Consider the following 13,155-nt stretch of genomic DNA (forward strand, 5'->3'; position numbering starts at 1 on the left):
GATGGATACTTAGGTTGCTTCCAGGTCCTGGCTATTGTAAATAGAGCTGCAATGAACATTTTGGTACATGACTCTTTTTGAATTATGGTTTTCTCAGGGTATATGCCCAGTAGTGGGATTGCTGGGTCGTATGGTAGTTCTAGTTGTAGTTTTTTTTTGTTTGTTTTTTTTTTTTAACGGTATGTGGGCCTTTCATTGTTGTGGCCTCTCCCGTTGCGGAGCACAGGCTCCGGACGCGCAGGCTCAGCGGCCATGGCTCATGGGACCAGCCGCTCCACGGCATGTGGGATCTTCCCAGACCGGGGCACGAACCCGTGTCCCCTGCATCGGCAGGCGGACTCTCAACCACTGCACCACCAGGGAAGCCCTATTTGTTGTTTTTTAAGGAACCTCCATACTCTTCTCCTTAGTGGCTGTATCAATTTACATTCCCACCAACAGTACAAGAGGGTTCCCTTTTCTCCACACCCTCTCCAGCATTTATTGTTTCTAGAGTTTTTGATGATGGCCAATCTGACCGGTGTGAGATGATATCTCATTGTCGTTTTGATTTGCATTTCTCTAATGATTAATGATGTTGAGCATTCTTTCATGTGTTTGTTGGCGATCTGTATATCTTCTTTGGAGAAATGTCTATTTAGTTCTTCTGCCCATTTTTGGATTGGGTTGTTTGTTTTTTTGTTATTGAGCTGCATGAGTTGCTTATAAATTTTGGATATTAATCCTTTGTCAGTTGCTTCGTTTGCAAATATTTTCTCCCATTCTGAGGGTTGTCTTTTGGTCTTGTTTATGGTATCCTTTGTTGTGCAAAAGCTTTTAAGTTTCATTAGGTACCATTCATTTATTTTTGCTTTTATTTCCCTTTCTCTAGGAGGTGGGTCAAAAAGGATCTTGCTGTGATTTATGTCATAGAGTGTTCTGCCTGTGTTTTCCTCTAAGAGTTTGATAGTGTCTGGCCTTACATGTAGGTCTTTAACCCATTTTGAGTTTATTTTTGTGTATGGTGTTAGGGAGTGTTCTAATTTCATACTTTTATATGTACCTGTCCAGTTTTCCCAGCACCACTTATTGAAGAGGCTGTCTTTTCCCCACTGTATATTCTTGCCTCCTTTATGAAAGATAAAGGTGACCATATGTGTGTGGGTTTATCTCTGGGCTTTCTATCCTGTTCCATTGATCTTTGCCTGGATTTTTTATGTTTTAGTTTTATAGAATGCTTTCTATAAATCAGATACAGTTCTAAGGTCTTTGTGTACATTTATTTTTCATGAAAAGGCACTGTCCTAATTTTTGTTATCAGAGGAGAGAGATAGCTAAGGCAGAGAGCTTAAATAAATTGTCCATGATCACCCAACTAGATGGTCTGTCAAAGGCAAAACTCCTAACTTTGCATTTTTGAATAATTGTTTTTAGACATGTTTCAATATATATTAAATCTCTTTTGTGTAAAATAATTCCACAGTTTTGAATCATGTGAATTTGGGATAGGTCAAAGTTAAATACTTTATTAGTTTTCATTTAAATAATTTTGCTATTTGAAATTTTTTTTTTATCTCTACACAGATTCTGAAATGAGAGCTATTTACATGAAATCTGTGCGAAGTCCACTGATGAACAATCGGTACAAAATGGTCCATAAGAAACGTAACAACGTAAACATTTTCTCACAGGTATGAACTATGGAAATATAGTGGAGAATTTCCTGGTGGTGGTGTTGAAATATATTCCTGTTAATGAAGCCTTCATTTTGTTTCTAAAATTGGACCATCAGAACTATTTGCAATAATTTCTGCCCTGAGTAAGGAAGGTGGGCTAAATGAATTCTCAAAATCCCTTTTAGTCCTAATTTGATCAAATTATCCTTTCGTTAACTTGAGCTAATTAGAATATACTCTTAAATTGTTTTCCAATTAGGAGAATACTTAAAGGAAGTGAATAGAACTTTATCATCTACTAGTTAAAATTTTAATTCTTCTATGTTGTCATATTTCTCTTGAAAATTAATTTTTTCATAAAAATGGTATATCCTAAAAATTATAGATTATTTTTCATTTATGGATAACAATTTCATATTAGCCTTATTTGTTTATAAATTGCCATATTCACCTTGGAAATATGGTCATTCTCATCTCTGTACTTTCATTGTGTTTATTATATAGCATTTATCACATTGTTTATAAATTACTGTTTATTTTTCTGGCTACTTGTACTAGACTGTAAATTTCTAGAGGGTAAATCATTCTTTTTTTATTCCCAAACTCCCCATTTTCTTCCATAAAGAATATAATCAGAAAGAAGATGTGGTATATATATATAAAATGGAATATTACTCAGCCATAGAAAAGAATGAAATTTTGCCATTTGTGACAACATGGATGGACCTAGAGGGCATTACGCTAAGTGAAAGAAGTCAGACAGAGAAAGACAAATACTGTATGATTTCACTTATATGTGGAATCTGAAAAACAAATGAACCCAACATAAAAAAGAAACAATCATAGACATAGAGAACAAACAGGTGTTTGCCAGTGGGGAGTTGGGGAAGGAGAGAAATAGGTGAGGGAGATTAAGAGGTACAAATTTCCAGTTGCAAAATAAATGTCATAGGTATAAAATGTACAGTGTGGGGAATATAGTCAATAATTATGTAATATCTTTGTACAGATTGTAACTAGACTTATCCTGGTGATCATTTTGAAATGTATGTTATGTAACAGGAACTAACATTGTATTGTGAGTTAATTATACTTCAAAAACAAACAAACTCACGCATACAAAAAGTGACCAAATTTATGGTTACCAGAGGCAGGGGAGTGGTGTAGGGGAAGGAGAATTGGATGAAGGTAGTCAAAATGTACAAACTTCCAGTTATAAGATAAATAAGTACTTGGGATGTAATGTACAACATTATAAACATAATTAACACTGCTGTAGGTTAAATATGAAAATTGTCAAGAGTAAATCCTAAGAGCTCTCACAAATAAAAAAATTTTTTTCTATTTCTTTAATTTTGTATCTGTATGAGATGATGGATGTTCACTAAACTTATTTCATGATGTAATAAGTCAAATCATTATGCTGTACACCTTAGACTTATACAGTGTTGTATGTCAGTTATATCTCAATAAAACTGCAAGAAAAAAAGAATATGCTCAATATATGTTAGTGAGCAAGTGACTGAGTTAATAAAGTAAGTGAAATAAATATTCAGAAAGATACCATGAACTTTAAAGAATATGTTAAAACATGCTGATTTTATGAAATTTATAATATTCTTATTTTGTATTTGTATTGTAGATTCCTGAGCAAGATGAAACCTATTTAGAAGACAGTTTTTGTGTTGATGAAGAGGAGTCTTGCAAAAGCCAATCAAGTGAAGAAGTCTGTGTTGATTTTAACCTAATAACTGAAGATTGCTTTGCAAGTAGGAGTAAAAAATATAAAACCCGACGTGCAGTAAAGCTAAAACAAATGAAGATGAGACAAAACTGTGCATCTTCAAAAAAAAAATTACTCAGAATTATTTTACCAGATGATTCAAGTGAGGAGGAAAACGATGTCAATGATAAACAGGAATCCAGCACTGTGATTAATCCAAGTGCAGTTACCAAGAGTGAACAACAAAACCACTGTTTGAATTTAGTGCCTTCTGGGTCTTCATTGCAGTCCAGGGACCACTCTAATCCAGTTGTTAATCAGTCGCCAAACCAGAGACAACAGACACCGCTTAATTTAAAGGTTACAGTTTCTGATGTCTCAGACTTCAAACCTCAGAGCGGTACTAAAATTGAATCTACCTCATCATCATTCACTACTGTTGATTCACAGAAAGACTGTAGAAAATTTCCAATTCAGTTGAAGGTATGAATCAGATTAGAGAAAAAAAGCCTTCTTATGTTTACCAAAAGGTTTTTTTTTTGTTTGTTTTTCTTTCTTTTGTGTTAAATAACTAGGTCAAAGAAAAATTAGCAAGTGATAAAATTCTTCAGGAACCAGCACACTAAATTTTATAGCTGATTTGTAGGATGCTTATTTTTAAAATGTGTTAATAGTTTTCTGTAAGGAAACTTAATTTTATAAAAAGGATATAGGAAATGGGCTTCCTACAAGGTAAAATTAACAGAAATTAAAGCTCAGAACTAGTTTCCCCAGATTAACTTTTCTTTCCCCCTCTGAAGGCTTCTGGTATGTAACTCTCATCTACTTATTGGGGTGAGGAGTTTAGGGGTACCACCTGATTTCCTTCCTTTGAATTTCTTTCCTTCCGGAATGGTTACTATTGCTGAAGTAATCCCTAAAATCATTTTCAGTTTTTAAGAGTTCACAGTTGCAGTAGTTTTGCTAAAATAGGGGTTAAAGTCATAGTAATAGGAATCCCTAGACCTAGACTTAGATTTCTCTTTTATTCCAGGTGTTTCAGCCCATTCCACCTTAGCAACATGCTCCAGTGTCCACACAATGGCCCTCAAATTGGCATTTTCAGTTGTAAATTATCTCCAGGCTTTTTTTGCACAAAGTTATTTCTGGAAGGCATAATTAGATAAAATTGACTAGATTAAGTCTTATAAATAGATGGGAGAACAGCAAAGTACTTAATTTCCCTGAGCCTCGGTATTGTCAGCTGTATTAGAAAGATAGTAATCCCAAGGGTCAGGGTAGGTAATACTTGCACAGTACTTTCAAAACCAGTGAGCACTCTCTACATTTCTACTTTGCCATGCTGTAACTAAAAAAAAATAGATATAGGCTAGTAATATTTTGAGGACTGTGAAAAAGGATAAATAGAGTTTTAACAGAAATGTGTTTTAACTTTTCTTCTACTATCTAATACTATACATATAGTATGATTCTTCTTCAAATTAGGAGGGGAAGGAATTTGAGATAAATTTGAGAAGACAGAAAATAGACTAAATATCCTGTCAAAAACTGTTAGATACTAAAAATGTTAATATTTATTTTGTCACGTGTATTGCAGACAGTATTCCTTGTTTGTCATTTGCCTTTGTTTTGTTTAATAGTGGGTTTTGCCACAGGAAAATTTAACTTTTTTATACAGTTCCAATTTTTTTCTTTATAGTTTCTGACATCAGTGTCATGTTTAAAAAGCCATTTTGTACTCCAAGATAACTAAATATTTCCAATATTTTCTTTTGGTTGTTTAGTGTTCATTTCTTCCTTCATTACATTTATTCCTTTTCTTAAAAAATTGAATATTAAATATATTTTAAAGATTATTCTGAGTGATTAGGACTTCCTCTTTAGCTTAGAATACAGAAAGCTGGAAAGAGCATTGCTCCCATCCTTGTAACAACAGCAAAAAAAGCCAGATAATCTACAAAATCATAAGTTTATTTGGATCTGAGGTTGCAGGACAGCCAATTAGCCTGATATCTAAGGAGACAAGTGCCTCCAAGGAGAGACTTGCTGATTTGGGACAGTCACTGGGCACTGTATAATCTGGTAAGAAGAATTCAGCTAAAACGTTAATGAACTGCAAAAGGCAATGGGATAGCATGAGCGTTTAGAACCCCTGGGAGTTGCAGAGAGAAGAGTAATTCACAACCACTCATGGGCTCTTTTCTACAGAGTCATCAGGTGGTCACAAGAAAGACTGAGAATCAGAGAAAACCTCCTTCCTAGTGCAGGCCTTGGGGAAGTGACCAGAAGCTACTGTGGAAAAGGCACCAAACCCCATCTAGTTCCTTCTCCCCTATTTCCCCTATGGAACAAAAAGCATTAAACTACTGGGGGAAGAACAGCAAACGCTACAGCCTCCAGGGCTTAGGTGAAGACCCTTTGCAGATGGAGGAAAGGAATAAGAGAGAAATGCTCTACATCTGAGAAAGGGGCAGGAAAACATCTTGGGCCTAGAGCATTAGAGATCTCTAACCACTGGGGGCAGGGAGTGGGGGAGGATCATTGAGAAGTTCCCATCTCTGAGATCAGGGACACAAGTCCTGCCCAAGACAGGCTGAACCAGGACAATAGAAACCCCCCTCCCCCTGCCTGTCCCCACACTCCTAGCACTCCCTCCAACCAGGCTAGCAAGCAGTAAGTAAGAAATAAAAGCAATCTACTGCTGAGAGAGGGACAAGAGTATGCGGATAAAAACTCTCTTGAGGCACAGGTTTACAAAGAAAACTTAAAACTAAGAGAATATTTAGAAAAATCACCTGGCAAACGAGCCCAGACCTCATCTCAGTTTGAAAGGACTTTGTGATGTTTTGTCATGGGTCCAAAGCTATTTCTGTACTTTGGTAGAGCTCATATTTACCTCAATCACTACTCTCCTACACAAGATGTTTGGCTTTCAACCAAAAGTTACAAGATACATAGAAGGAAGAAGAAAACACATTCTCAAGAACCAGACTCGGATATGACCCAGACATTGGAACTATCAGACAGGGAATTTAGAATAACCATGATTAACATGTTAAAGGCTCTAGTGGAAAAGTCAAACAAACATGCATGAACAGAAAGGGAATATCATCCAAGAAATGGAATATATAAAGAACAATAAAGTGGAAATGCTAGAAATGGAAAACATGGTAAAAAAGATGAAGAATGTCTGCAATAGGCCCATCAGTAGACTCAATGCAGCCATGGAAAGAACCAACAAACTCAAAGCTAGGTCAATAAAATTACCCAATCAGAAATATAAAGAAAGAGTGAAAAAACAGAATGGAGCATCCAAGAGCTGTGGGATTGTATGCAGTAGTCTAAGATACATGTAATTGGAATTAAGGAGAAAAGAGAGCAAGTAGAAGATATAGTTGAACAAGCAATGGCTGAGGATTTTCTAAAATTAATCAACATTGGCATACAAGTATCTGAGTCTCTGGTTTCAATTATTATGGGTATGTTACCTAGGAGTGGAATTCCTGGGCCATATGGTTAACTCTTTAACTTTGAGAACTCTCCCCACAGTGGCCTATTTTTCATTCCCACCAGCAATGTACATTCCAGTTTTTTCACATTCTCATCAACACATTTTCCTTTATAAAAATTCTAGCCATCCTACGAGGTGGTAAGTGGTAGCTTGGTCCTTCATCTACATAGTCACTTTGCTGATGTTGAAGGAAGAAAAAAAAGTATCAATAAGAAAAATCAGCCTAGGTGTTAGAAGTTTATGGCGCTAACATATATATAACTGATCATGATTGATGTTTTCTGCTTTTCAGGATACTAGTGCTCTGGAGGATTCTGGCACTTCAGTGGCATACTGTTCCAACTCACGACCACACTTGGCTGACAGACATGCTCCTCTTAGACTTCCACAGGAAGGCCAAAGAACTTGTATTCTTGTAGATAGTCGTGAAATCACTTCTGGTTCAGAAGTAATTTCTTCCCTAAGAGCAGTTCATGGCTTACAGGTAGAGGTTTGTCCTCTTAATGGTTGTGATTATATTGTGAGTAACCGCATGGTGGTGGAAAGGAGGTCTCAATCTGAGATGTTAAATAGTATCAGTAAGAACAAGCTCATTGACCAGATCCAGTACCTACAGAGCATGTTTGAAAGAATATGTGTGATTGTGGAAAAGGACAGAGAAAAAAAAGGTTTGTATTTTTAAATGGTTTTGTTTATAAGGCTGTAAAGGAACCTATTATTTGGTTCATTATCCTACTGTCAGGATGTGGGAAGCTCTTAAAATTTAAATACCTGACTTATGAATGTCATTTCATATTTACATAATGCCATAACTTTTTTCATTAGTCATTGTGTTTAAATGCAGCTTGTGAGAATTGAAGGGTGAGAAATTGAAGGCAAGTGAACCAATCATAAGTCTTTTTCTGGGAGCCCCAGAAAGGGTGAGGGGCCCTAAATAAGGCAGCAGTGGGGGAAAGGAGGAATCAGGAGGTAAGTGAAATCAGGAGGTAGCAGGAGTAAGTGGGAGCAATTCAAGAATTACTCTTGAGCTGACCAATCTCTTGATTACTGGGCAGTTAGGTAGTGGTGCTGTTCAATGAAATTATGAATATCAGAGAAACAGCAGAGTTGAGGGACAAAAAGGTGTTTAATTCTGAATATGTTGAGTTCTCAATGGGTCACTAAAATGGATGCTTAGGATGTATTAAAAAATGCAGGCTTGGAGCTTCAGTTAGGGCATTTTTATGGGTAATGTTTAATTGTATGGGGAGTCCCTGAGAATAGTGAAAAGATCATAGGATATGGGATCAGAAGATGCACTGAGTTCTGGTGTCTCTATAGCTATGTGACATTGCACTGACAAATCACTCCCTCTGAGGAGTTAATACTTTTCCTACTCATCCCGGGGTGTTATGAGGATTAAGTGAAATCATGCAGCTGAAAGCCACTATGGAAGAATTCAAGGATTATACAGTCATTATGTAAAAGAAAATAATGTAGTTTACATAAAACACTGGTTCAATTTGAGCAACATACCTTTTCATCACCACTGTCACTACTGAACCATGTGACCTTGGATAAGTCATTCTGTCTTTCAGTAACCCAAATGTTTTTTTCTTTTTTAATTTGACAAGTGAGGGCTTTAGATTAAGTGATCTTTTGGGTCTTTCTAGTGTTAAAATTCTATAATTTACTCTTTACTAACATATCCTTTATAAAGGAAATCGATTTGGAATAGAAAGGAAAGTAATGTGGCAAAAGTTATGGAAAAACATCTTTTTTTTGGCTTAAGGAAGAATGCCAAAAAAAGGATGTAGGTAGAACATGGAAAGAAAATGAATGGGAAAAGTAGGGAAGTAAATTAATAGGCAGGAGTTAAAGTTATTATAATGGGTATGCAGGGTATTGAGTTACTCTTGGAATAAATACATAAGATAATTTTATATCAGTTAGGAGTAATACTTAACCCTTCGGCGATGCTACCATTATGAATTTTAGAGATAAGTAATATGCTCTTGGCCTTTAGGAATGAATTATCTAGGAATATAAACTCTCCCCTGCCTACTCACCTTCTTCAGTAGATTCCAATTTAAGACACTCATAAAGATAGTTCTCCTTATTTTCTATTTGAGAATCACTTTAAATTTTTAGCAGTAGGGTTTCTCATTAGCATAATGTGGCACTAGTTTGCTTAATGATGTAGATCTTGGGATTTTAATAATATATGGTATTAATGGTCCTACTTAATGTAACTTACTAAGGTTTGCATTTTCCTAAATGTAAAATATTTAGGAGACACATCCAGGATGTTTAGGAGAACAAAGAGCTATGACAGCCTGCTGACTACCTTAACTGGTGCTGGAATCCGAATTCTTTTCAGTTCCTGCCAAGAAGAAACTGCAGATTTACTAAAGGAGTTGTCTTTAGTGGAACAAAGAAAGAATGTTGGTATTCATGTTTCAACAGTGGTGAACAGTAATAAATGTGAGGCACTTCAATTTTATCTAAGTATTCCCAGTATAAGTTATATAACTGCACTGAATATGTGTCAACAGTTTTCATCTGTGAAAAAGATGACAAATAGGTATGTGTTTTAATATTTATTTGGTTGTGCAGGGTCTTAGTTGTGGCAGGCAGGCTCCTTAGTTGCAGCACATGGGCTCCTTAGTTGTGGCATGCATGTGGGATCTAGTTCCCTGACCAGGGATCGAACCTGGGCCCCCTGCATTGGGAGAGCGGAGTCCTATTCTCTGCACCACCAGGGAAGTCCCTGATTTAATATTTTTAAATGGTTACTTTAAAATCATCCTTAAAGGCATTTCATAGGAATTTTAATATTTTTAAAAATAAAGAGGTATAGTGCCTGTTAGATTCTTTCATTCAGTAAAGACTCTGCTTGTCAACATGTATCAGTCACTGCATTAAGCTGAGGACATTAATGGAAGGAAAAAAAAAAACGTAGGCATTGTCTTTGAGTAGCTTAGAGCCCTGTGGGGAGGGAGACAGACAGCACTTAATTTGATCTTGCAGTCTCAGATTTCTGGGCTGGTTAGTTCTGTAACTAGAAAAATGTTCAAGTTGAAAATTTTAGTAGGCTTTAATGATTATATTGCTTGAAAATCAAACGAAGGCTTTAGAAAATAGGTTAAACTAAAATGATTTTAAATATAGGGAGTAGGCTTTTGTTTTATTTAAACTAATGCTAAGACATAATCAACTGAATGTAGAAAACTTGGGAAAAAATGATTTTCTTAAAGGATTTTATGTTTGGTATTAAGCAAGAATATTGAATTTTATAAGTCAGAAGTTTTAGTATAATGTTTTTGTTTATTTTTCAGCTCACCTCAGGAAATCTCCATGTATGCACAAGTAACTCATCAAAAAGCTGAGGAGATCTATAGATATATTCACTATATATTTGACATGCAAATGTTGCCAAATGATCTTAACCAAGGTAGTTTTAAATCTGATGCATGATCAGACTGCTCAGGGTGGGTTATCAAAGAACCCTCACAATACTAAATGCACTTCAATAATCATTGCTGTTGTTTGTGATTATCAGTTTAAAATATATAAATAAGAATATTTCCATATCTATTATTTTACACTGTGTACATTTTTATTTATATAGAATATATAAATTATTAAAAAAGAAATCTGATGTTTAATCATTTTGGTTAGGTAATGAAACTTTTTAATTGAACAAAAAGCTTATTGAAGGTACTATTAAGTAAAAGCTAGAGTGAGATATATTTAAGAATTTTCCCAAAGATTATAGTGCTATCATTGTCATTTGTTAGCATCATAGGTTGATGTGTCTGCTTCCAGCTTAATGGTCATAAACAATTTTTCTCATACATAAACTATATTGAATAGATGTGGGTGGTAGGTGTATTGTGAGGTAATGCCCCAGTAACTAGGAAAGTAGAAAATTTAACTGAATCCCAGTAACAGTCTAATCCTAGTAGTATGAACTCTAATCTGTACTACTTTTTTTTTGGTTGAAGTACCATATTAAAAGAAGTGATATCTTGGAGTTGGAAAATTTCAGTATAGATGAGCTATGGAATGTGGACTTTTATCGTGTTATGCTACTAATTGTTGGGTAGTTGAACCAACCTCACAGCCGAGGGTTTCACTTAGACTTGGCATGGACTTCAAAGCTGATCTAATTCAAATTGCTTTTCTCTTTCCTTTCTTATCAGATGATAAACGTGAGGCCCAGAAACAAGTGACTTACTCAAGTTTAGACTGGGAAATCTAGAACAAGAACCCAGGAACTAGATACAGTTTTCTTTCACTAAAAAAGTTGCTCTGATTGTGAACTTAGCTCCTTTGGGAGAGTATAAATTCTGAATTCTTCTAAAGCAGTTAATCTCTTATTTCTGCTGTTTAATAATTCTGTCAAAGCCAGAGAGAAAAGAAGTTCTATAAATTATTGGCTCATGTGCAGTTCTCAATTTGTTCTTTCTCAGGTTCAAATTCATCCTTCAGTATCTCACTCCATTATAATGGACTGGACTTTTTGAGCATTTCTCGCTAGTGAGCAAGATTTAAGCTTTGTCAAGTAGAAGCAGGAAAGGGGCTTCTTTTTCTGGTTCCAGTGTGCTGTTTTTTTGCTGCTACTCACTCCTGTTACATGGTGTCAGTGGTGCATTGTGTGGGGACATCTGGTGGAGCTCTGTGCCCTGGCTGCACACCAGAAGCATGCAGTCCCTCAACAACCTCACATTGCCCTGGACTGATGACCTCCTTGCAGCACATCTCATGCAGACACCAATATCCTCAGATTCTGTGTGTTCACCCAACAGACAAAATATTTCATAAATTGATATGGTTTGAGGGACATAACCTAGAGGATTTCATTTATTTATGCTTGCTGTGTAGAGACCTCTATCCATATTTAAGCTGCAACAGCCTCTTTCTATACTCTTCACAGGTTGCACTTGACTATCGACCCTATCGTTTATTGATCCATCTTATTGTCTGTCTTTGAGCCCGTCAAGTCTTTCTTTTCCACTTTTAAGTCTCCTTTGGAGGTTACCTTAAACCTTACTAGTTTATCTAATGACCCAATGGAAAGAAACGGGAATAACCAGGTACCTGGAAGGTGGGATACAATAGTTTTGATAGGACACATGGAATATGGGGAGTGGGGGTACATTGTGGTTTGTGTCAAGTATATGCTATTTCAAAAGTTATCTTTTTGTTTCCTATTACAGAATTTAACTACCTTCTAATTCTTTTTTTAAAAAAATTTTATTGGAGCATAGTTGATTTACAATGTTGTGAATACCTTCTAATTCTTAAAACACTATCCATTAACATCAAGCAGCATGGTATTACACCAAATATTGGCAACTTAGAGTTCTACAACAGAATTTTTTAGAGCTACTCTAAAATAACCCTTTCATTTGTTTCATCCTTCATCTATCAAAAATCTCTGTGGCAGAAACTATCATGGTAGTTTAAAGGAGAGTGATCTGTTTGCTTGCACTATTCTTAAATCTTGTGTTTCTACAAATCCTGTAGTTCTTTAGCTGCTGATTATTACTGACTAAATTCTTAAGAAACAAGAAAATGTATTTTTTCTAACAGTTCTGGTATTTTTCAAGGAAATGAACTGAACCATTAACAAACAAACAAAATGCATTTTTTCTATGACCCAGTAATTAGAAAACCAACCAAAACATGAATATTATAAAAGCAAATTTACTTTATTTGAACAACCTACCCGGAGAGAAAGAGTGGGTAAATATGCACTATAACTAGAGGGAAAAAAATTCTATGTCAAATTTTAAAGCATAATGGCATAATGTGCTAAAAGAAGTTTATTTCTAAAGAAGCTGTCTGAAAGGAAAACAGTGTTTACTATGACATGACATAGTAACTTGACTCCTTACAATAGAAGAGCTATAACCTGAATGTTTGTCTAATCCAGTCTTTTAAATATTGAGACCAAATTTAAGCCATGTCTGCTTAAGAATACAACAAAATCTGTTCTCTTATTCTACCTAATAAAAATACTGAAAAAGCAGTAAATTAAATTTACATAGGTTTCATGGATGTGCCAATCACAAGTTTTAAGAAAAACAATCAGGAGAAGGCTTGTCAAATGGTTTAAACAACATGTACTGATAACTGAAACATTAGATCAACTCTGGCTTTTATACCAAGTGGTGACAACTGCTAACCTAAAGTTTTCATGAACTCAGTAGCTACCAATACAATCTATTTTTTTTTTCTTTTTTTTTTTTTTGCGGTACCCGGGCCTCTCACTGTTGTGG

At 35.4% G+C, this 13,155-nt stretch overlaps 1 protein-coding gene across 4 annotated transcripts in view; it reads left to right on the forward strand.

Annotated features, from left to right (window-relative positions):
• Positions 1-11,800, forward strand: part of FANCM (FA complementation group M) — a 57,551-nt gene extending 45,751 nt beyond the window's left edge. For 3 of the 4 annotated variants that reach the window (XM_007112792.4, XM_007112794.4, XM_028495793.2), the window contains 6 exons: positions 1,564-1,670; positions 3,298-3,861; positions 7,182-7,557; positions 9,161-9,452; positions 10,207-10,322; positions 11,074-11,800. In XM_007112792.4, coding sequence (XP_007112854.3) covers positions 1,564-1,670; positions 3,298-3,861; positions 7,182-7,557; positions 9,161-9,452; positions 10,207-10,322; positions 11,074-11,132 — 1,514 coding nt within the window. In that variant the 3' untranslated portion in view covers positions 11,133-11,800. Of the gene's footprint in view, positions 1-1,563; positions 1,671-3,297; positions 3,862-7,181; positions 7,558-9,160; positions 9,453-10,206; positions 10,453-11,073 lie in introns of those variants that run through there. The other variant, XM_028495792.2, reaches the window with a different exon arrangement.
• The last annotated feature ends 1,355 nt before the right edge of the window (positions 11,801-13,155 follow it).

This window comes from Physeter macrocephalus, chromosome 11, assembly GCF_002837175.3.
Source record: "Physeter macrocephalus isolate SW-GA chromosome 11, ASM283717v5, whole genome shotgun sequence".
Lineage (NCBI taxonomy): Eukaryota > Metazoa > Chordata > Mammalia > Artiodactyla > Physeteridae > Physeter > Physeter macrocephalus.